This window comes from Humulus lupulus, chromosome X, assembly GCF_963169125.1.
Source record: "Humulus lupulus chromosome X, drHumLupu1.1, whole genome shotgun sequence".
Lineage (NCBI taxonomy): Eukaryota > Viridiplantae > Streptophyta > Magnoliopsida > Rosales > Cannabaceae > Humulus > Humulus lupulus.
Genome location: NC_084802.1, coordinates 2,146,917 through 2,172,217, shown reverse-complemented (window position 1 = coordinate 2,172,217; position 25,301 = coordinate 2,146,917). Strand labels below are relative to the sequence as shown.

General features: G+C 33.0%; 2 protein-coding genes and 1 long non-coding RNA gene across 5 annotated transcripts; 2 read left to right on the top strand and 1 right to left on the bottom strand.

The window, feature by feature from the left end:
* Positions 1-1,506: 1,506 nt before the first annotated feature.
* LOC133805029 (eukaryotic initiation factor 4A-11) lies at positions 1,507-4,930 on the top strand. Of its 3 annotated transcripts, none has more exons than XM_062243136.1 (5): positions 1,507-1,705; positions 2,562-2,631; positions 2,732-2,838; positions 3,461-3,891; positions 4,003-4,930. In XM_062243136.1, the coding sequence occupies exons 2-5, from the start codon at positions 2,564-2,566 to the stop codon at positions 4,636-4,638; spliced, it is 1,242 nt and encodes a 413-aa protein (XP_062099120.1). In that variant the 5' UTR covers positions 1,507-1,705; positions 2,562-2,563; the 3' UTR covers positions 4,639-4,930. The 3 variants fall into 3 exon arrangements, with proteins under 3 accessions (XP_062099120.1, XP_062099121.1, XP_062099122.1); XM_062243137.1 differs by lacking the exon at positions 1,507-1,705 and adding an exon at positions 2,058-2,082; XM_062243138.1 differs by lacking the exons at positions 1,507-1,705; positions 2,562-2,631; positions 2,732-2,838 and adding an exon at positions 2,941-3,019.
* A 5,316-nt stretch (positions 4,931-10,246) lies between these two features.
* Positions 10,247-12,989, bottom strand: LOC133805032 (uncharacterized). Its single transcript, XR_009878766.1, has 3 exons — positions 12,851-12,989; positions 12,114-12,150; positions 10,247-11,654 (listed from the first exon to the last, which is right to left on the bottom strand). It is a non-coding gene; the product is annotated as an uncharacterized LOC133805032 (long non-coding RNA).
* Positions 12,990-14,962: 1,973 nt separating this feature from the next.
* LOC133805030 (uncharacterized) lies at positions 14,963-15,648 on the top strand. Its single transcript, XM_062243139.1, has one exon. It carries the CDS (start codon positions 15,056-15,058, stop codon positions 15,407-15,409), a length of 354 nt encoding a protein of 117 aa, XP_062099123.1. The 5' UTR covers positions 14,963-15,055; the 3' UTR covers positions 15,410-15,648.
* The last annotated feature ends 9,653 nt before the right edge of the window (positions 15,649-25,301 follow it).

Below are 25,301 nucleotides of genomic sequence, written 5' to 3'. Positions count from 1 at the left end.
TGGATATATTGTGTTTATCTCTACAAGGTGGCCGAAGTTATGGAAGTTTTTCTGGTGTTGGTGGTGGCGTCGCTGTTGTGGGTGGTGGTGCCGTGAGGTAGAAGAGAAGGAATAGAGAAGAAAGAAGATAGAAGTGAGGGGAAAATGACAATGATATTTTGGATAGAGTAAAAAAGAGTGACATCATTTTGAAATCTTTAATTTGCCTAGCATTTTATTTAATTAGAACCCTCTATGATGCATATAACAACTAAATTACTAATTTTGTTAAACAATAGTAATTAAGTCTCTACACATAATTTTTATATAATTATTGAAAAAAACCGACATAGCATTGCCATTGTGATACTATGAAAAAGCAAAAAATTTAAATTCATTATCTCAATTATTTAACATCCCAACGTTTCTCTTTGTTCTTTCTCTCCTAAAACAAAAAGAAAAAAAAAAAAATTTAAGATCGAATTCGAGTATGATTATTAAAAAAAATATACAAAACAAATTAATGAATTAACACTTCTCTACTTACTATTCTATAAAAAAAATTAGATAAAAATCATAAGGTGTTTCTATAGTAGGGGTTAGGAAAAGAGCTCTATTGGTGGGGCTCTTTCGTATTCTTAATATATGAATAATTTTCGACGTAATTTTTTATTTATTATTTGTATATTGTAGTTATTTAGAGCATCTTATAAATTTTTAGAAAATTTAGAATAATTTATAGTGCCGAAAACTATGTTCAAATATACTGTTTTCCACGCGCATAAAAAAATTAGTCATTCGTGCAACAACCTGCTTTAATATAATTTTCTGCACGGTAAGTTATTCAGAATTTTAAAAAAATTTGCAGAATGCTCTAAATAATTACAATATACACGGTTATAAAAAAAAATCACGCCAAGAATTATTTACGGGTCGAGAACACAAAATATCCCCACTGATGGGGTTCTTTTTTTAGCCCCTACCATTAAAATTCCCAAAAATCATATACATAGACTTAATTTTTTAATGTTCAACAAAATTAGAGACTTATTTTACAAGATTAGAAACTCAATTGCTATATTTTGTAGTTTTAAGTATCAATTTGTCCAATTATGTATAATTTAACGATTATTAGACTAAATAGAGAATTAAAGTTTTTCAATTCAAGTATGAATTTTTCTAATAAAATAAATAAGATATTTATCTAAAACAATCTCAAATAAAATCTCTTACATTATATAATCTTTCTAATACTTTTATTTTATTATTTTGTCGGTTGAATATATTTATCAAAAAAATTAGAAAAACTTATTTTAAAGCTTGAAGAATAATATCTAATGACGATATTATATTTTAAAACTTTTTTTCAAAGATAGATTAAAATAAAAATGAGTATTTTAATAATAATCACAAGCCAACCGACTCAAAACGACGCCGTAAGGATGAAAACCCAAAAAGAAGGGCAAGAGGGGTAAAATGGGAAATTAGAATAAAAACGTGAAAGGCATAAGAAAGAGGGCTTTAGATTTCCCTAATCCTCTTTTCGCTTCTCAACTCAGCTCTTCTTCTTCTTCTTCTCTACTGCGTTTGGCTTCCCTCGACTCAAACTCCTTCGACAATTTCACGCGCAGAGATCCAATCCATTCGAGATCCGAGGAGTTTGGGAAGCAAACCCTAAACCCCACAACCGACAATCTTCAATCTTCGTCTTCAATCAGTTCATACGGTACTGCTCTCTGTTTTTTTTTTTTATTCTTTAATCTTACCCTTTAGTCTTTTGCTTCTTATTTATGGAGTTTTCGCCTTTTTTCAGCTTCAGCTTCGGTTTCAGGGATAGATCGATTGTTTTTAGGGCTTTATTTGCCTTTTTTCGTATCTTGGTTGTTTCTTGAATGGGAAAAAACCTAGGCTGGAAGATTTGGTCTCTGTGGGTTTTGTTTTGATGATTCGTTGATCTAGAAAGGAGCTAGTGTTTTTTTTTGAGTGTTTTGATTTGGTTTTGGATTTGGATCAATCAGTGTGAATAAGGGCATTGTGTTTTTAGTTTTAACGCTTTGATTAGAGACTAAGCCCTTTGAATTGCTGTGGTGTTTGGATTTGAATGTAAGTTCATGTCTTGTTAATGGGTTTAATGTGTTTTTATGCTGAGTTCGAAGTTTAAGGATGTATTTACTCAACTAAACTTATATTACCCGATTAGAGATTTTGTGTTAAGATTATGAGGGATTTAGATAGTTAAACAGTTTTAGATTAAGTTTCTCGTATTTTGAGGTAGGACAGGAAAGTTTATATCTGGATTTGATAAAGGGGAAGAGAAAATTGCCAATAACCTCTTATGTATGTTATCATCATGCTCAGTATTTAAGAGGTTTAGGTTCTTGTATGTATAGACTAGACTAGGAAATTCATGCCCAGGTGTGCACACACAATCCATAGTGTGTTTAGGCTTATCAATTCATTGAAATAATAAAATAAATGTCTTGCCTTATATGTAGACTTTTCAATTTTGGATATATATCTGGATGGATTAAATTTTTGGTTAGTTTTAGTTTTGAGTTTAACATAGATTTGTGCTTTTGCAGTCATGGCAGGCTTGGCACCGGAAGGCTCTCAATTTGACGCTCGTCAGTATGATACTAAGATGAGTGAATTGTGAGTCTCTCTCTTTTCCCTTTTGTATTATGCAATGTTACAACCTAAATTTTGTATTACTGATGTCAATACTTTGTGTTTGGTTTTCTGATGGGAGCAGACTGGGTAGTGATGGGCAAGATTTTTTTACATCGTATGACGAGGTTCATGAAAGCTTTGATGCTATGGGTTTGCAAGAGAATCTTCTTAGAGGCATTTATGCATATGGTACGTAACACTTTTTTTTTGGTTTAAAAAAGAATCTTCTTAGAGGCATTTATGCATATGGTACATAACACTTTTTTTTTGGTTTGCAAAAGAATCTTCTTAGAGGCATTTATGCATATGGTACGTAACACTTTTTTTTTTGGTTTGCAAAAGAATCTTCTTAGAGGCATTTATGCATATGGTACGTAACACTTTTTTTTTGGTTTGCATATGGTACGTACACTTTTTTTGTTTGGAAATTTTGCAAATAGTTTCTTGAATTGTTACTTTATCACTCTTTTTGTGGGGGAAAGTTTGGTAATAATGTGTCTGATTGGAATCATTGGAGGATTTTGTATCTAGAGTTGTAGGATGTTAGGTAGTCAAGTTTACTCTTAAGTGGACAAACCATATCTCCATCCAATACCATATAGGTGTTGCAGTTAATCTGTATTGGCTACAAGCATAAGTGGTTTCTTTTATTTGGCAATGGATGGTGTGAGCTTTAGTTAAAGCGAAATTTTATGCCTATTTAACATCGAAATAGTTTCTATTTTCTAATTTGTTATAATATATTATACGCTAGCGTAATCATTCTTTTTAAAAATAAAAAGATGGTGATGTAGTCTGAACTTACTTGTAGGTTTTGAGAAGCCATCTGCAATTCAGCAGAGAGGAATTGTTCCCTTTTGCAAGGGACTTGATGTGATTCAACAAGCACAGTCTGGAACTGGAAAGACAGCTACTTTCTGCTCTGGAATTCTGCAGCAGCTTGACTATGGCTTACTTGAATGCCAGGCCTTGGTTCTTGCACCCACTCGAGAACTTGCCCAACAAATTGAGAAGGTTATGCGAGCACTAGGTGACTATCTTGGTGTCAAGGTTCATGCATGTGTTGGTGGTACCAGTGTCCGTGAAGATCAACGTATTCTTTCCAGTGGTGTGCATGTTGTTGTTGGTACCCCTGGTCGTGTGTTTGACATGTTGAGGAGACAGTCCCTTCGCCCTGATAACATTAAGATGTTTGTTTTAGATGAAGCTGATGAAATGCTTTCACGAGGATTCAAGGATCAGGTTTTTAATGCTCTTGATATTTTCTTTTGTGATTACCACGTTTGGAGTCTTTTATTTAGTTTACAAGCTGAAGCTATTACTTGTTTTGACAATTTTGTTTTGTATTTGTAGATTTACGACATCTTTCAGTTGCTACCATCAAAGATTCAGGTTGGTGTGTTCTCTGCTACGATGCCACCCGAGGCTCTGGAGATCACCAGGAAGTTCATGAACAAACCTGTGAGAATCTTGGTGAAACGTGACGAGCTCACCCTCGAGGGTATCAAACAATTTCATGTCAATGTGGAGAAGGAGGAATGGAAGCTTGAGACACTTTGTGATCTTTACGAGACATTGGCAATTACCCAGAGTGTTATCTTTGTGAACACAAGGCGAAAGGTTGATTGGCTCACAGACAAGATGCGCAGCAGAGATCACACAGTTTCCGCAACCCACGGAGACATGGACCAAAACACTAGGGACATCATCATGAGGGAATTCCGATCAGGTTCCTCGAGGGTGCTCATCACCACTGATCTCCTGGCTCGTGGTATCGATGTTCAGCAGGTTTCTCTGGTTATAAACTATGATCTCCCAACACAGCCTGAAAACTACCTCCATCGTATCGGTCGTAGTGGACGTTTCGGGAGAAAGGGTGTTGCCATCAACTTTGTGACCAAGGACGACGAAAGAATGCTGTTCGACATTCAGAAGTTTTACAATGTGGTTGTCGAAGAGCTGCCTGCAAATGTTGCCGATCTCCTTTAAATCAGGTTTTTTGCTCTGGTGGTCAGGTGTGTGGTATAAAGGCAAAAATTAATTTGGAAGCCTTAATTATTATTATTATTATCTTCTTCTTCTTATTGTAGGTGAAGGGTGTTTTTTAGAATGGATCGAACTTGGCCCCCCCAAATTGTGGGATATGCTCCAATTCCTGTTTTGGGTGTGTAGAAGTAAACCATTATTCCAAATTTTGTTTCATGTTTTCTTGTACTTTTTAGTTTCAAAGACCAATTTGCAGAATTGATTGTTTGGAGTGGATTTCTTTCTTCTGTGCAAAGCCTCTCTATCTCCTTGTGTGTTTCTTTCTTTCTTTCTCTCTTTTTCTTTTTCACTTTTCAAAGTTCTCTCTTTTTATGGTTTCTTTTTATATACATTGCTTCGGTACTAAGGGAATGAATTTATTTCACATACATAAAAGTAGAAAAAAAGACCAAAGTAATTTCAAGTGTTTTACTTGTCACAAAGCATTGTGGTTTTTGGTCTACACTTTATATTGTATGGTCTATTCTATGAACTTTTTCTTGTAGACCAATACATCTATGTATTCAATTCAAGATTTTACTAGGTTTATCACTTTATTAAATGCTGTACAGCTTGTCTTGTAGACCAATTCGATTGTACTAGACAAAATTGCTTTACTGGCTTTTTTTGTTTTATTCATTTCTTTTTAGGGGCATAAATGTAATTTGCAAGTTTTAGCTTAGTCATTTACACTACTATGGTCAAGGAAAAATTATCTGAGTAGAAAAAATTAAGGAATATATATATTTTTAAAATTTTATGAGATTTTTTAATTTTTTTGAACATATTTATAATTTATACTACATTTTAATTTTATTTATTTGAATACAAACAAGAAAATAAAATGTGAATAAAAATTATATGTTCTTAATATGTCTCACCTATGTTTAATTTTTATATCCTTGCATTTTTATTTTAAAACTAAATGGGTAAGAATATATTAGTAATTTTTAATTTTCATCAAATCGAAAAAATTCTCAACTTTGACTATTTTTTTGTTTGTTGTCAATTTGGAAAAAATTATATTTTGGTAAAATTGTTTAATTTTTTTCTACTCTTTTCTGCCTACCAAACAAGAAGGTTTTTCTTCTTCTTCTTCTTCAAAAATTTCTTTCCTATCAACATAGTGTTAAGCAATGTTTGGTAAAAGTGAAAGAAAATAAGAGATAAAAAATTGGAGCATGTTTGGTAGAAATGAAAGAATATAAGAGATAGAAAATTAGAAAGGAAATTTTATTTCTTGTTTGTTGGTATGTAGGAAAGAAAATAAATTAGTTTATTGTAAAATTATTATATTACTTTTAAATATTTGGGATTTTTTTATTAATACATATATAAATAAAAATTAATTAATTTATACAGTATTTAAAGAATTCTTTCATTAATATATAGCTAAACATTTTTTTTTCACAATAATACGGTTTGTTAGTGATTGTAGTTTCACATGCTTCTTTTTTTTTTAATCATCTCTTATGTGATCATGATGACAAGTATAGGACTATTTTTTAATGAATTATTATTATTTAATAAGGGATGGTCGATATTTTTTCAAAGCTAAATTAATTTAGTGACATGTGGTCAAACACTTTATTAATTAGTAGTTGAATACAAAAGATAATAATAAAATACGCGTTGATTCAATTAAAGATTTATATGTAAACAAATATTCTAGTTTTTAGTTGTTATATGTGAATAAATAAATGATTTAAACTTTTTTGGACCCTGTGTTTCTTCTCATTATTTTTTTGGATTCTGTGTTTTGACAAATTATTTTTTGGACCTTATGTTTTGTAAAATAATTAAAATAGAACCCTAAACTCAATTTTGATGAAGAAAAAATTGAATATAACAACACAGTTTTTAAGCAGAATGATTTTATTTTTGTTCTGAATTGTTAGTTTGGTAAATTATTTGTGATTTTAGTTGAAAAAACATTTACCAAAATCAGGTTTATGGTTCTATTTTAACTATTTTATAAAACACAAGGTCCAAAAAGTAATTTGTCAAAACACATGGTCCAAACAGGTAATGGGAAAAAACACAGGGTCCAAAAAAGTATAAACCCATAAATAAATAATGATTAACACTTATAACAAGCAAGACATCATGCAATAAACAACTATTTCAAGTAATACTAAAATTGTTCACATATCATAACTTCATTTTTTTACACTTTTTTTCTTTTGAAAATTAGTTATTATATATATATATATTCTCTACATTGAGAAGAATGTGTTGTTTGTAAATAAATCAAACTTGAGACTTATTATGTCAAAAACCTAGCTATTTGGTTTTTATATATATTTTTTACTTTTCTTTATATAAAAATTATTAAAAAATATATTTTAAATAATTACAAATATTAATTAAATTTATTTGAGCTTCTTCATGTAGGGGTTGCTTAATGAGTTTTAAGGGTTACTTTATAGTTGTTATATAGGGTTGATTAGAAATTTCAAGAGTTGTTTATTATGTTGCTTTATAAGTTGCTTAGGAGTTTCAAATGTTACTTTATATATGTTGGTATATATATGAATGCTTTAAAGTTTTAAGGATTGCTTAACATATGTTGCCTTATGGGTTGCTTAACATGTTATTTTATAAGTTGTTTATGAGTTTCAAAGGTTGATTAACAAGTTATTTTATGAGTTGCTTAGGAGTTTCAAATGTTGTTTTATATGTTGTTATATATAACTGCTTTAAAATTTAAATGGTTGCTTAACATATATTGCTTTATGGGTTGCTTAATATGTTGTTTTATGAGTTGCTTATGAGAATTATAAGTTGCTTAGGAGTTTCAAGGGTTGTATAACTTACGTTGTTTTATGGGTTGCTTAACACGTTGTTTTATAGTTTGCTTAAGGATTTTCAATGGTTGCTTAAATATTTTTAAGAATTGTTTTATATGTTGCTTGTAAAGATTATGAGTTACGTACCAAATTATTGTATAAGGTTGCTTTAGAGTTTCAATGATTGCTTAACGATTATTATATATGGTTGTTTTAAAGTTTTAAGATTTGTTTTATGGGTTGTTTCTGAAGTTGATTTATAAATTACTTAAATAGTTTCAATGTTAGCTTTATGTGTTGCTTAAATAGTGTTGATTTATAAATTACTTAAGTAGTTTCAATGAAATCCCTCCATTTTTTCTCATGCACTTATCAAATCATGTTGGAAAAATAAAAAAAGTTGGTGGTTCTAAATCAAATTATGCTACTAAAAGAATGAATACTTGTTCAAAGAAATCTTAACTTTCTTTTCTAAGACAGAGGGAATCAAGAAAAGACTTCCATTAAAAAATATTGGACCCAAAAATATTTAATGTTAAGAATAGAATCATTGTAGAGATGAAGTGATTAATAAGTCTTTGGCCTTTGTCACAAAAAAGAATCTAACTTTTTAGTGTCAACTACTCTCATTGATGGCATTGGCTATCTAGGTTGTAAATGGGTTCCCTATAATAATAATTTTTATCTTTTTATTTATTTATTTAAAATATTCATTTGGGATGTAAATAATTGGAAATGTAACCCAACAAAGAATAAATTGATAGAAAGGTTTTGCTTAGAGCATTTCAATATAATATTGTTGTAGTATTATATTTTACTATTACTAAAAAATATTGTCCAATGTAAATATAAAAATTGTGTGAAATTTTATACAATGGTGAGTTTTCCAATAAGTTATTATTAGTAAGAATTGTTTAATGTATTTTTTTTTATAAAAATTAATAATTTTAATAAAAAGTATTTTAAATGATAGTATGCATTAAAGTTTATGTATAAAAAAAATTTAGGAGGGCTTTATTACCATTTTTTAAAACATTTTATATCAAAATATTTTTAATTGATATAATTTAAAAAATACAAAGAGTAAAAAAAATTAGATGGCTTGAGCCCTAACTCTTTTTTCTCTATATATTTATTAATTCTTTCTAAATACATATTTGTTATATTTCTAAATACTAGTTATTTATCAAAAAAATTATATTTCTTTAAATTGATTTTTTTCATTCCATATGGAGATGTATCAATTTTTTTATTATTGTCTTAATAAGGTATAGGTGTAGAAAGTTTTTTTTTTCCAAGAAAGGGTAACTTTTTACTAGATAAAAACTAAAAAGGTGAAATAAAATTTTATGAAAGGTATAATTAGAAGGAAAGTGAGGAAAGAAAAAAAAAATAGTGTGCCAATAAAAACACTTAATGTAATATTTATTTATCTTTTGTACTAAATAATCTAATAAGACAAAAACAAAAAGACAAAAATATGAGACTAATCCATTGATTAATGGTGCTTTGAGAATCTTCTCTTTTGTCTTGTAATTTACTCAACACACAACTACATTAATAATAATAATAATAAATATTAATTTTTATTATTATTTCAAAATTTAGTAACTATAGTCACTAAAACTAGAACCAACTTAACCTAACCTAAATAATAACTTTATTAAACAGAAACCTTTGTGGGCTCAAGGCAAATTTAGTAAAGTATGTAAAGAACCCTTCTTTTTCGTTGAAAAAAGGATAAAGTTGAGTCCCCCAATTATGCAATTTATTTATTATGATTTGACATTAGTTGGATTTTTTTATTCGAATCAAATTATTTGTGCTAAGTGAAGATAAATATTTTACAAAATAAATTGCGGCATATTAGAATACTCCAATAGACGTTGGTCTCTATCATTTAAAATATTTTATCAAAATATTACTTTATTTATTTTAACTTTAACTTTTATATTTCAAAATATTTCAACTTTTTTATTTTTTTTTTAGATTATTCCAAAATAAATAAAATATAAATTAATACAAATTTAAAATTAATTCTCAATATAATTATTATAACAAAATATAAAATGATAATATGTATATAAGTTTTAAAAAATTACTAAAATCATATAATATTATTCCTAATATCAAACATATGTATAGAAACGTTAGAAAAAAATTAATAAAATATTTATAAAGGAGTGAATAGTTGTCAATAATAAATAGTGTATTGAGCTATAAAAAATTTAGAGTAGCTCATTTGATGGAGAACCATTTTATCACATTTGAGCTATAATTGTAGAATATAGTTATGTTAAAGGAGCCATTAAGAGTGCTCTTAACTTAAGAACTCCAATTTTTCTTTCAAATATAATCAAACTTTAATACATTTTTTTATATATATTTTTTAATTGTAATCGTGGAAATAATTCAATAAATTAAAAATATAATATGTGAGGAATTAATTACTAAAATTATTAAGACTTTTAAATACTAAATTATAGCAAATAAAAATGGTATGGTATAAGGGTTTATAACCTTATATTTTTTAAAATTCCATAGACAATCATATAATTTTCAAAATCGAAACAAATATAATTTTGACCTTAATTCTTATCAATCTTAGTTAACATCTCAAAATCTCCATATTTAATTTATATTAGTTATTTATGTAAAATTAAATCAAACAAATTATGAAAAATAGTATTATAACAAATAGTATAATATATAATTTCATCTAATTATAATTTAACTAATAAGCTAAGAAAATTTGAACTTCTATGCTTAGTAATGCCCCTTATTTAAAAAATATGCCCCATTACATAAAAATTAGAAAATTTTACTCCAAAATTATTTTCGAACAAAATTGCCCCACACATTGAAAACACTCGCTCTTCTTCTAAACTCTTAGTCTCTCTCTAAGCTCTTGCTCTCTCTCCCTCACTATTGCCCGAGTTGCCATTGGAGTCTCGCACATGATGCCGACCATATTTTTCAACACCACCACTATTAACGCCCATCCGTATTTTCCCAATTTTTAAGCATGGGGCAGGTCCGGCCCAGGGCACAGGTGGGCCAGTCCTGTGCCAAGGGCCCCACACAATGAGCACCAAATTTTGGAAAAATACTAATTTTTACATATATAAAAACCTCAAAATTTTGAAAATTATCAATTTATATATAAATTTTTTTAAAATAATATTTTTTGTATAGGGCCTCCCACAACTCGGGGTCGACCCTGCATAGGGGCATATGTTTAAAAAAAGAGTAGGGATATATGTGGTGTAAGTACCTAATGTTTGAGGTTTATAACCGACATAGATCCAATTTTTTTTTTAGTGGGGAAAGTACCCAAAGTTAGAAAAACAGTAATTTTGTTAGTCCTTGTCCGTTTAGCTCCGTTTGGTGATGATTGGACCAACACATGTCACTTCGTGATTGGTCTAGTCATAAATTTTTTAAGAACATGATAATTGATTTTAAATTTGAAAAACTAATTAAAAATATATTTAAAATGAAAAATTATTTAAAAATGAAAAGAAAAATTATTTTTATTAATAAAAAACTAAAGCTAAATTTAAAGAATTTGGGATTAGGGTTTCACATCTTTCTTCAACCTCTCTCCTTCTCTCATCAACTAGCTCTGGTCGCCGATGTCGCGCCTCCACATAGCTCCAGTCTTCCCACACCGGCCTGGTCTCCTTCATCACCACTCACGAAACACAGCTGTAACGACCTCATTTCTTAACATACATATATATAGTGTAAAAACAAAGTTTAACATAAATATAACAATACTGAAATTCTGAATTTACATAAACTTTATTAAACTATACATAACTAATGTTCATAACCTCAAACCATACAATACTCACAACTAAATAAAAACTTTATCTTACATACAAATCTTAATATTTTTATAAATAATTTTCGTGGCGTTACTACACCTTAACGTAGAAATGAAGATGTATCCAACCGATAAATTGAAAAGCTTTATGTAAATTACAGCGTTCATGAAATACTTTTAAAGCTTTAAGTAAATTATAAAGTTCACAAAATAATTTTAATGAAATATAATTATAAAATCAAGTTTCTCGTTTATTTATAAAATAGCATAGCAGAACTCCATTCCTTTCAGGTCAGCCCCATATGTACAGTCATGTTGGCTCCACGTATACTTATCAACAATTTATATTTGGGGCCTCTTACCTACAATACAAAACATTATCTGATGAGCTAAGGCTCAGTAAGTAGAATAACTACCTCATATGCATTAAAATAAACGTGCAACATGCTATGTATTTTATTTCTTTCTTTCACTTTCCTTTCTTTTGGGCCCTAGAGGATGCTGCTGCCGGCATTACATAGGGAATCACATTCCCACCTAAACATAAACATGATAATAGGGAATTTCTCCCTCATAAACATTCATTATATAGGGAAGTACATCTCCCTCCTAACTTATTTGGGACTTAGGTCTCCCAAGCAGCACCTCTACTTTAACGCTTTCAATAACTTGTTTGTGAACATTAAGCGTGCTTATGCATAATAAATATAACATTCTTGAAAATAACTTATGCATAAGAACATGGCAGGATAACATATAAAGCATATAAATGCACATAAGACACATAAAAGACTTGTATTATAGATGAGGATTCTACTTACCTTGCGTCTTGATAAAACAACCAAAATTGTTAGCTTCCTGATAAAAATACAAACTATTAACTTACATAAAATCTATATGATGTAACTTTAGTTTATGATTGTTGTTATTCTATTTTTTCTTATTTTATTGTTTATTTTATGTCTAGGCGTATGGTCATACTACATTTGTCCATGGAAATGTTCTGGTCTAAAAGTCGTGGTCATGGTCATACGGAAAAGTCCAGGTCATAATACTTGTCCATAATAATAGGGAATAAGGTTATAAGAGTCCATAATAATAGTCCAAAGTATGACCATAGCCTATATAAGTTTAGTATTATGAAGATACATATAAAATAGTTTATATTTCAATTTTAGCATTGTAAATTATAACGACATGGTAAAATAATCCATATATAAATTTTAGCATTTTAATGGCATAGTAAAGTAATCTACATAACTTTTGGCATTATAACGGCATGGTAACATAATCCATATATAGATTTTTGGCATTATAACGACATAGTAAAATAATCTATATATAACTTTTGGCATTATAACGGCATAGTAAAATAATCTATATATAAATTTTGGCATTATAACGGCATAGTAAAATAATCTATATATAACTTTTGGCATTATAACGGCATAGTAAAATAATCTATACATAACTTTTGGCATTATAACGGCATAGTAAAATAATCTATACATATATAATAACTAAATAACTTAAATGAAAGGCTCGGGAAATAGCTTACCTAAAAAGTTTTCGTAGGTTATCGTTTCGGACAGAACTTCGCCTAGATCTTCAAGGTTTAGAACTTTAGAAGGATGTTAAGAAGATTTTTGGGTAGAGTAAGAGAAAGAAAATGAGGATTTTGTGATTCAAGATGAGTTTTGGAAGGGCTATTTATAGGAAAATTTTGGGCTACTATGCTAATAAAATATTAAAAATATCAAGCATAGTGGAATAATAAAATATTCAAAATATAAGCATGGTGGTTTGCTAAAGTCATCATTGTATCACTACTGCATCATCATGTGGGAACCATGGGGTGGACCCCGCTGTGGGACCCATGTGGACCCTACTGTGGGACCCTTGCATACCCCACTGTGGGACCCACTATGAATAGTACCCGGTAAATAGTAAAAAATGAAAATTTCCCAATCTTCTTATATTACTTAGTTTAACATTTTTTACTCACAAACTTTTCTTAAAATGTTTCTCTAACACCCATAAATTAATTATTCTCACCTGTTGGTTACTTCAACAACTTAGAATTGTTAAAATCTCATAATAAAAAACAACTATATCCCCAACGGTCAGGATCACTATTCACCAACGGTCATAAACGGCTAGTTTTTGTCCTATAAATACTTGTTCCTTCAACCATTTACTTGCACAACTTCTTCATCTCTTAACCTTCTAGATAAAATTTATCATCAAATCATGAATTTCTCTTTATTTTTCATAACTTTAGTGATTGTTTGCTTGTATTTAGCATCATTCTATGGGCATTATACTAATGAAATGCCCATGAATGTTATAGTTGCATATTCATTAGTTATTCTTTCACTTTACTTAATAGCTCTAGCCTTCGGTTAGCATTGTAATGCACTCAAAAGTATGAATAAAAAAATATCTTCTCATATTTTTCATAATTGTTGTAATGTATTTGTAAAAAGAAATGGGAGTTACAACAACCCTCTTCTCTGTTTTCTCCACCAGGGCTTCGACTACATGGCTCCATGATCGAACAACCTCTGTCTTTTTCCTCTGAGCTTCGACAACGCTCCTGGGCTACGAGTTCCGAGCTTTAACAACAACTCCTGTGCGATGAGCTTCGACGGCGACTTCTGGGCGATGAGCTCCGAGCTTCGACGGTGGCTCTTGGGCAACAAGCTCCAAGCTTTGATAGCCTCTGCAAAGGTTTGCATTTTTGCTTTTGGGTTTACAGTGGGTAAAAAAAAATTAGGTTCAAATCTAGGTTTGAATATTAATCTAAGTTTGTTGATCACTTTGATAATTTCTGGATTTTGGGTGGTTGATAATTTTTGTTGTTGAATATTATGTATTGTTATTTCTTAACGAATTGTCTCATTGCATAGATTCATGGATGTTGAATACACCTCTCGTTCAATTTTGGCTTAAAATATGAGTTTGTTGATAACTTTGCAATTGTTTGTTGATAATTTATGGGTTGTTGATAATTTGTCTTTGAATATTAAGTATTGCTATTTCTTAGTGAATGGTTTATGGGTTATTGTATGTTTTTTTTTCTATGGTCAATGAGTTAATATTTTTAAGAACACATGAATTTTATGAATTAGATATTTTATGATTTAATAAATTTTTATATATTTTTAAATCAGTTTATATAATTATAATATTTTAAATTCATTTTTAATTATTTTTGAAATAACACGTGTTGGTCCAGTCATTACCAAACGGGTAAAGACTAACGAAATTACTATTTTTCCAACTTTGAATATTTTATCCCCTAAAAAAAAAGATTGAGTCTATGCCGGTTAGAAACCCTAAATATTGGAAACTTATGGTCCAAATATCACAAAAGCTTATTATTACTAATCATATAATCTTAAATTTCCCAAATGTTAAAACACAATAATTTTCTTCACCACCACTTTTTTTTTTAAATGAAAAATAAAATATAAACAAAATAGAAAAAGAATGCCTCATAGGCTAAGACAACATGATTCCCCATCAAACACGCTTTCTCCTACAAATCATTGCAGACAAGTCAAGCCCTCCCCAATACTAAAAAAGAAATAATTAATTTTATTTTATTTTACTTTCTTTAATTTAATTATTTATTATTATATATAAATATATAAAAATTCCAACCAAAGCCATAGTTTTTGGTTATTACATTATTCTTCTTCTTCTTCTTCTTCTTCTTTCAAACCCCTCCTGACCTAAGAAGAGAAGAAACCCCATAACCATGGAGGACTACAGCTACAACAGATCAAGGTCTTACGGCTATGGAGGTGGTGGGGTGATGAGGATGGAGTTGGACCACTACTACGGCCCAACCAGAGCTCCTCCACTGCCACCACCACCCGGCTTCCAAACCCAGATGGCAAACAGAGACCGGAACTTGAAGAAAGGCAAGACCTTTTCTGGGTCTTCTTCTTCTTCCAAGCCATGGAGCTTTGATGGTGACCGTGAGTTTCAGAGGAAGAAGAGGGTTGCAAGCTATAAAATGTACTCTGTTGAGGGGAAGATGAAGGGCTCCTTCAGAAAAAGTTTCAGGTGGCTCAAAGATAAGTACACTCAAGTTCTCTATGGCTGGTGATGATGATGATGATGATGATGATGATGAAGGTGATGATCACTCAAAAATTGAAGCTTTTGAAATTTTGATTTTGTGTTTGTTTTTGAGTTTTTCTTGAGTTTATGGAGTTTAGATTCATGGGTTGTGATTAGAATTTTGATTTTTTTTGGTTGAATTTAGTTGTAAATTGGGGTAGATAGCAAAACTTGATTTATCTACTTGTGTTGTTGTTGTTATTATTATTATTATTTTTTGGATTATGAGTTTGTTGTTTTGAGCTTCTCAAATTGTTTATATTGATTCTAAAAAATAACTTTGGATTTTTTTTTTTCATGTTGTGTTGTGTATTTTGGGTTGAGTTTTACTTGGTTTAAATTTGATGTACTTTCTTATTTTTTTTTTTATATTTGAAAAAAAAAATGAAAATGATCACCATCCCATCACTATGATTAATTAAATAGGTATGAGCATCTTATAATGAAATTTGGGCACTATGTGTTTTGAAATAGAATTAATATTCTGGTTTTGTTCCACCAAATTTGTATGAGTTGTAGAATTTTATGATATATATAATAATTGTATATATATATATACTACATGAATTTATTATTTAAGTGATTATTATAATTTAGAAGTTGGTGAGGTGATTTATAATATATATATAATTTTTTTTGATAATAGATTTGATGTACTCTCAATTTATTTATAATTTTATAAAAAAAATATTATAATCGTCCGATCAATTCAACCATTAGTCGTATCGAACTAGTCCAAGCAAAATTAATTATGTAACTAGACGAAATTCAAATATTTTATTATATTTCTTTCTTCATTCTTATTTATAATTATTATTTATAAAATGAGATTAATACATATTATAAGCAAGAAATGTGATAAGGGCTATAGTTGAATTGTGCTAAAATGAATCTAGGATTTCTCTTTTACTTGAGATTTTTTCTATATTGGAGACAGTTGCTTTCTTAGGTGATATTCTTTCAATTTTTCCTTTGAGATACTAGGGTTTTTTTTTTTTTTTTTTAAATTATACCTAAACTCTATTACTAATACTTGTCTTAATTTTATTTTTTCTCAGGATTTATCATTAGCTGTATAGAGTCAATTGCATATTAAATTGATGGAGCTTTCTTCTTTGGAAGTTTTAACAATCCTTTGTTCAAGACTAACTAAAATGTTATAAGCTTTGGATTGTTATTACTCAATATTTGTCATTCTTTTCAATGCACTATATAAATTAGTGTTTTTTTTTCAGTGTCATATTCAAACTTTCATGGTTGTTTTGAGAAAACAGAATGAAAATTGGCAGTGGCAAACAAAGTAATTTGGATTTGGGAACTCACAAAATACCCTTTCAAAATTGTTGTATAATTTGGAAATCTCAAAATTATGTCTAGACATGTCAATTCATTCCACTATTTAATTCAAACCAATAGAAAACAACTAAATGTTGCTAGTCTTGATATGGATATCATTAAAAGTTGACCACTTCAATTGAGAAGTCTTATTATAAACTTTTCCAAAAAAATGGAAGAAGTCATTTAATCTTATCCTCATCCCAATATAATGCATTGTCAATTTAGAATGAGAAATGGTAAAGAACACCTACTCTAAGGTACCCAATACTCTATATTACTATTGGTTCAAGTAAATTTCAAGTCTCATTTATTTCAATTAAATTTAATTTAAAATATGAGACCCGATACCAAATTATTTCAATACTAATATGTAACGTTCCACGTCATTATGGCTGCTTCCTAGAATGACGACTGACCCTACAAACTAACACAAGTATTTCCAGCATATTTTGTCCTCACTCGCACGCTTCCTGGGAAAACTTTACAGGAGGTCACCCATCTTGAGATTACTCCAGGTCAAACACACTTAACTTTGGAGTTCTCAAGTGATGGGCTACCGAAAAGAAGATGCATCTTGTTAATATAGATAGTACACATCAATCCATTTAAGTCTTCTTCAACTGTGTAGTCACATACCTACATAATCTTAGAATCATCACACTTGATCTTCCCCAGGCGGTATGAGATTGCACAATTTTTTACCCAGTCTTTCCTCATGCGAATCACGGGATTCTGACTGTCACATAATAAATCACATTGTAGAGTGTTGTACAATCTATGATGCCTTATAGCAATGTTTATTTAAAATTGGAGCACAAACTCTTAAATTCATAAAATATTTTCTTTTATTGATATTTCCTTTCAACCAAAAGTAAATATGCTATCAAAATAATAATAAAAATAGAATCTTTTTCTCACAGTCTTGGCCTAAATATGGCTATTAGTGTAGATAAATCATATATCATAAAATTGCAACATTAATTTGGTTGTACATTTCACTATTTTGGTATTCAATTTTCTCCAAGCTATCTAAAGATAACTTTGCTAAAGAAAATAATACCTCGTTTTATCAACTAGGGAGAGCATAATCCAAAATATTGTTTCTTTAATGTGTTAATGTCAAACTAATGCACAGCTACCAAATCAAATGACATTGTAATAACTTAAAAAAAATCATATATTTTTATAAGTTGTTTTAATAAAAAAAAAATTATATTTAAAAACTGTAATGGCTGTGGAATTTGACATGAGATAACTCCATCTAATTCTTGTTATGTTTATAAGACATTTATGTTTCAATTTATTCTTGTGGTGGGATGTGTGTGGTCAAGTAAAAAACAACAATGATAGCTTGTGGTGTTTCTAAGAGAAGAACAACATTATATTTATATATTGTATTTTAATTACAAAATTACGTAATTTTTAATTTTTTTTAAATAATAAATATTGTAGATTTTTTTTTGAAAGAAACTATAATGGTGGACTTGGGACAATTTCATCCTTGTCTAGGGTAAACGATGGAAGGATGTCAAAATTTAGAAAAATATTAATTTTTTATTTATTTATAGAAGGACTTTAAATTTAGAAAATTATTATTTTATATATAATATTTAAAAATGATCATATTTTTATATTAAACCTCCAAAAATCATCCTAACTAGGGATAGTAATTTTTCTAGAGGAAAAGGACCCTGGAGGACCAGCCCGTAATGGGACGGGGATTCCCTGCTTAAATAGGGAACCGAGACTATTTTTTGTTCCCGAATGTTAAACGAAGTTGAGATAGGAGTAACACTTCCTATTCTAATAGAGATCCTATCTAATTTGTTTTTTATAATAACTCTTTGTGTGTTTTTGTAGCATAATATTAACGTTTTAAATATTTTAATTTTTTTAGGCAATATCTTATATTTTAAACTATAAGCATGGTGTAATATATTAAATTTGATGTAATCTACATTTTTTTTTATAAAAATAAGTGAGGTCCCGCTCCCGACAAGAAATATATAAAAATGGGAGTAGGACGATTGATAATTACAAATAGTTAATGGAGATGAGAAATGGGACGGAGAGAGCACTACCAACCAATTCTCCGACCCAATTTACATCCCTAATCCTAACTCGACCTAACTTAGACTTGGTACGATATATAATACATTTATGCTTCAATACAATACAAGTGAAGTTGTGGAGGAAATTGAGTTAGGTGGTTCAATAAGATGGGCTATAGAGGATTGCATTTTGACTCGTTCCAAGTCTTAAGTCAACTTTTTTTTTTTTCTGAATAAGTCAACTTTTATTATTATTATTATTTTGTGTTATTGTCATAATAAATACATTTGTGTCAGAATAGTATATCTCGATTGAGAAGTGCATTTTTGTTTTATCCTTATATATATTTTGAATATATCTTATATTTTGCTCGATTAGTCAACAAGTTTAACAATAAAAATGCTAATAATTCGTGTGAGTTGCAAGATATTAATTTAAATTAGTTATGTCACTCTCATATTCATTAAATGTATATTGTTTAAATTTTTAAGATGACAAGTTATTTGATTAATAAAATTTAATTACCAAACATTTGTTATTCACACGAAGGATAATGATAGACTTACTCCCAAATTACACACAATAATACTATTTAACACACCAAATTTTGTCTATTGCTATATTTTCAAGTGCCATCAAAGTTTAGTTATTTATTTTAGAGATTTTTTCTTAAATACATTTTTTTTTGTTTTTTTACTTTTTTATTGCTCCTACTTTTTGTTATTAAAAAATACGTATTCAAGTTTTCAAAAATATAATTTTAAAAGTTTCATAATTACTGTTGACCCTCGTTTTAGCCAACTGACACGGAGTCAAAATATGAATGATATAGGCGAATATGTATAGATAATAACGTAATGACAAAAGTAAAGAAAACACAGTAATTTATAGTGGTTCGGCCCCAGAATCTGGTAATGACCTACGTCCACTTAGAATGATATTGATATGGGAACAAAAGTGCGATCAGAGAGCTTGGGCTCAATGAGTTTCAACACTCCTCATAAACAATCCTCGTTTTCACAGATAATTTCTATATTCCTATGGTTTTTTAGCTGCCAAAAGGTCCCTTCCCATGAGCCATCTCTTGCTTTTTATAGGCCCATTGGGGGTTGCCCAATATTGTTACAGATATTATCCCTTGAATCATGGGATATTCAGAAGATTGCGTGAAATAAATTCGGGATACATAAGATCTTTCCATAAATGTTGTTTTGCCAGCGGAACCACCGACCAGTCTGGTCGTAGTAAAAACAGGTATGTCCTGCTTCTGGTGTGTCTCATGGTCGATACTCTAGCAGACGCTCCAGGTGTCAGGCACGTGTCAAGAGATTATTCGCCACGTCACAAATGCTAATTTATTGGATAACATTTGCCCCCCAAAGTTTATTTACTACGAACAGTAAATAAACTTTGAGCGTACGACCCTTCGGTAACCCCTCCTGACGTGTCAGAGCCTTTCGTGCGTTCTTGAAAAAAGAAAACCACTCCTGTCTAATCAAGGCTTTTCAGTTTCCCAGAAACAATTTTGACGGCCATTACGCTTCCCCATACTTCGAAAATGGAAAATTAATGATCACGCCTTTTGAGTACCAGAGACAAACTTATATAAGGTTACTTGAGCCATTTTCTTCCTTTTTACGCACGTCATCTCTTTGTCGAAAAACCCTAAAAACCAGAGCTTTACTCTCTCCGGCGAACCTTCCTTCGTGCTGTAGGATCAGACGGTGGGCTTGTTGACTTCCGAAACTCTCATTTCCATCTTCACGGCCACTTTCCTTGGTAAGTTACTCTGCAACTCCATGCTTCTAACCTTTCGTGGTGCATGCTTTTAAATGGTCTACTGTTTGAATCTCTTGGTTTCTGGTTTTTTGAACGCCTGTAGATAAGATGTTTTTTTGTCGTCAACGTATGCTTTTGAGTAGGTTTAAAACCCAGGATTAGCACTTTTTAGGATGTAGGATCGAAGTTGCATTTCGATTTTTTAATCCGGTTGGAAATAATTTCTTCCCGTTGCGAGGGGAGTCGAAAAAGCTTTTCAGGAAAACTTTTCACTCTCACCCTTTTGGCCCGCTTTTTAAACTGTTTGCGCAGAGAGACTTAGTCAGAATACTGTTATATAAAGGCTTAGCTTTAATACTTCGACCAGCGCTACTTTAAGAATCTCCTAGATCCCTCTGACCTCGCCTCCCCATTCTTCTGTTTGCAGATTTTAATGCCAGATTTGTGGGGAGGTGAGAGACCCATCGACGACGACCTCCTTGCCCAACTGCTCGAGGGAGAAGAACAAATATCCGATCGCATCCACCAGATACCCTTCTCTCGAGTCTCTTCCAGATCGCACCCTTCTATGGCCCGTTCAAAATCTTCTGGCAAGAAAAGGCCCGAATCTGAAAGTAACCCATCTCCTTCTGCTCAGCCTGACTCGCAGGCGGGGGCTCCCTCGACCAGTGGTCGAGAAAATCTTACTCCTGACCCCAATATCCAAACTAGGGCTCGTCCTCGTCATCACAATCCGCCTGATGTCGAGTGGTACACTCCTCCAGCTAGTTCGATGACCCCTCGGATGGTCGCGAACTGCTTCAAAAAATACCCCCTAACGGGGGTGACCATTACACGTCCTACTGCGGAGCAGAGGGCTAACCGTCCAGGAGGGGCAAACAGCGCCTGGTCCCGGTATCACATTGAAGCGGGGGCTTATCTCCCTCTTCATCCTTTCTTTGTGGGGGTGGCCAATTATTTCGGCGTCGCCCCCTTTCAAATAACCCTTAATGGGTATAGGATGTTGGCTGCGCTCTATGTCCTGTACAAACTTAACAAGTGGCCAGAACCTTCACCTCATGAGGTTAATTACCTCTTTGATCTTAAGTCCAATCCTCAACACAACGGGACGGGCTTTTTTCACATCTGCCATCAGGAAACTGGCCGGACGTTTTTGAGTGGCACCACCCACATATCAAACGTGGGACATTACAACAAGGAGTACTTCTTTACTCCGGATATATCCAGCAACAACTTGGCCTTCGCGAGAGGAGGTACAATTTTGTCTTTGTCCTGGTCGATACTTTATCATAAAGTATTTCTCTTCGTCATTTCTCAAACTCGACTCGTTTTTCAGGCCCCTGGTTGCGCCCGACCCCAACACCAGACATGGTGTCGAGGTCTGACACTCTGGCCAGGATGTCTGCCGCTACCAAATGTGTCAAGACCTTGACACAAGAAAAGAATTTGAGGTCGTCTGGCCTTCTGGCTCCTCGCCATGACAATAGAGGGTCCGAAACGGACGAACCCACTGCTGGGGGGGTCCCCGAGCAGCAATTTCCTGTGCCCTCTCCAAGGAGGAGGCCAACAGGAGTTACGATCAGGGAACCCACGGGCAGCCCTTCTGCAGAAAGGCCTTCTGCTCCCCAAGGCAAGGGGAAAGAAAAGGCCAAAGAACCAGTTGTTGACTTGGAAGAGTCTTCTGATGACAATGGTAACGTTATTTCGCTTTTAAATGGTCTGCCAATCCCCTGTCACATGTTCGACGGGGATGGCAACTTTACATATGCTCCAAATCTAGGGCCAAACTTCTTCATGCCAGAAAATGAGTATATGATTAATAGAGTCAATAGTATAGCGACCAGTAGTTGTAGCTCGGGTATTCACTTTATTATCTTCTTTCTGTTGTATTACTCTTTTCCACCTTTTTCTTCCCTTATTAACTTTTTGTGTTTATTTTCATGCAGATATGTCGACTCCCAATATCTTTGACATGTACCAGGCCGAAGAGGAAGAAGAAGTCCCTCAACTTCAACGGAGGTCAAAGAAACGAACTGGTGAAACCAGTCGAGGCCCTTCAGCCAAGAAGAGTCGACCAGAAGACCTTCCTCAGGGCATTCCAACTGGGCAAAGTCCTGCGCCAACTGGGCGAACTCCTACCCCTCCTCCAGCTCCTTCTGAACAGCAAAACACCCCTGCTCGGTCCAATCCTCCACCTGCGCCTGCTAGGGAGCATCTTTCTCGCGAAGAGGCTCATGAGGCCAGGCTCGTGAGCCATACCATTCGATCCGCTAAGGATCGAATTGAACGGATTGGCAGAGGTGAGCGTGTTGGGGCTGCCATGATCCAAGCTGTAGAGCTACCAGTCGATCAGATCCTGAACAGGACTCTGAACGAGATCTCCAGCGTAAGTATTTCTTTGTTTCTCGAGTCTTTGTTTTTTTCAGTTCTCGCGATGAGTCTTGACTTCTTTTTCTTTCGTTTACAGGCCTTACTTTCTGCCATTACTGCTCGTACCCGAGCCCAGGCCTACTTTGAGCAGATTGAGGTTAAAGTTCTCGAGAAACATCAGGTGAAGGCGGCTGAGGAGCTTTCGGCTGCTGAAGCCAAACATGCTAAGGAGTTGGGGACGGTGGTCCAAGAGCGGGATGCAGCGGTGACCAAACTGTCTGCGGCTGAAGCTGCTAAAGATGCAGCGGTTAAGCTGAGGGAAGAGTATCGGTCGTACAACAAAACTCATCTCCGCGAGATCAAGCATCTGGAGGGGGTAGTCAAGTCTAAGGACGAGACTATTGCCACTCTCGAGGGCAAGCTGCAGCAGTCGGAGCTCGACAACTCCAAGAATCTGGAAAAGTATAAGAGGGCGACACTCCGATGTTTCTATAACTTTTGGAAACATAATCGGGGTGCTGACTTTAGCTACCTTTCAGAGGAGGTTAGAGTTGCAGAGTTGGCTCGGTGCGCTGCTCAACTGGCTGAAGAGGAGGCGAGAGCTGCGACTCCTGCAACCCCAAGCGTCGTTGGTTTGGACGAAGAAGCCATCGAGGAAGAGACTGACCAGGTTGTTGCCCAGGATCCTCCTGCCCCCCATGCCTCTTAATTTATTTAGCTGTTCTTCTTTCTTTTTAAACACGCGACCCACGGGTCGCCATGTAAAGACAATAATTTCTTTTTAAACTTTGCTGCACGGGCAGTAAATCTTTTTGTTTGAACAATTACATCCAAGCAGCAATGCTTGCGGTGTAAAAGCTTAACTCTTGGTGTTATAATATTTTTACTTATTATAACATTTGTCCGTATGACCGAACTTAGCATAGTACTTTGGCATCATATATTTTGAAAAAATACTCTAAGTACTTGAAGCATGCTTTCACTCATTTTGTTCATGTGTTTACATACCTTGAGAGTATGCTTTGCTATCGATGTGCCTTATATGCCCCCCAAGTGATCGAGGAGCTCTTAGGTCCTTGGTCACTTGCCTTGACCATGGCCTGTTCGAACATTACTGTTCGCGCGGAAAAATGAAACTTGTAATACAGCAAAACAACACACGTAATGAACAAATACTTGTAAATATAAATTCACAAAGTTTGGCAAGAACGACTGGCTGAGCACAGTCCCTTATAATTTCGTATTAAAAATGGACTAATCATGTCTTTACGAATGATTCTGAAACAGAATCTTACATATACGAGCAGTTAGCCATACACTGTAGCTAACCCTCTTTGCAAAACTTGTAAAAATTAATGGGAAAATTTGAACAAGCCAGCCCTTTAAGAAGGGCTGTTTATTGATAATACTTGCGCAGGTGTTCTCCATTCCAGTAACGTGGAACGAGATCTCCGTTTAAGCGTGCAAGTTTGTAGGTGCCTGGGTGAAGGACTTCTTCAATCTGGTAAGGTCCTTCCCAGTTAGGTCCGAGCACGCCGGCAGTGGGGTCGCGGGTATTCAAGAAGACTCGTCGTAACACCAAGTCTCCGACGTTGAATCTTCTTTCTTTAACTTTGGAGTTAAAGTACCGGGCGACTTTTTGTTGATAAGCAGCAACTCGGAGTTGAGACTTTTCTCGTATCTCATCAATTGAGTCTAAGGACTCCAGTATTAGCTGGCTGTTTTTCTCTTGATCATACGTTAAACGCCGATGTGAGGGGGGATCTATCTCGACGGGTATCATTGCCTCATACCCATAGGCTAAGGAAAATGGGGTACGCCCTGTGGCTGTTCGATGAGATGTTCTATATGACCAGAGGACTTCCGGTAATTGTTCTGGCCATGCTCCTTTCGCTTCTTCAAGTCTTTTCTTCAGGGTGTCCTTGAGGGTTTTGTTTACAGCTTCGACTTGCCCATTCTCTTGGGGGTGTGCGACTGAAGAAAAGCTCTTGATTACTCCATGCCTTTCGCAGAAATCGGTGAACAGGTCGCTGTCAAATTGGGTTCCGTTGTCTGAAACTATCTTTCTGGGCAATCCATACCGGCACACAATGTTCTTGATGACAAAGTCGAGAACTTTCTTGGTCGTTATGGTTGCGAGTGGTTCAGCTTCGACCCATTTTGTAAAGTAGTCGACTGCCACAACTGCGTACTTTACTCCCCCTTTTCCTGTCGGTAGTGATCCAATTAAATTTATTCCCCATATTGCGAAAGGCCACGGGCTTTGCATCTGCTTTAGCTCGTTTGGAGCTGCTCGTGGGATTTTGGAGAACCTTTGACATTTATCACACCTTCGTACG

Excerpts from the sequence above, each read along its gene's own strand:
- LOC133805029 (XM_062243136.1), top strand. The coding sequence starts at position 2,564 with ATGGCAGGCTTGGCACCGGAAGGCTCTCAATTTGACGCTCGTCAGTAT. Across the intron at positions 2,632-2,731 it reads GATACTAAGATGAGTGAATT|ACTGGGTAGTGATGGGCAAG; the intron begins GTGAGTCTCTCT and ends TGATGGGAGCAG. Across the intron at positions 3,892-4,002 it reads CACGAGGATTCAAGGATCAG|ATTTACGACATCTTTCAGTT; the intron begins GTTTTTAATGCT and ends TTGTATTTGTAG.
- LOC133805030 (XM_062243139.1), top strand. The coding sequence starts at position 15,056 with ATGGAGGACTACAGCTACAACAGATCAAGGTCTTACGGCTATGGAGGT.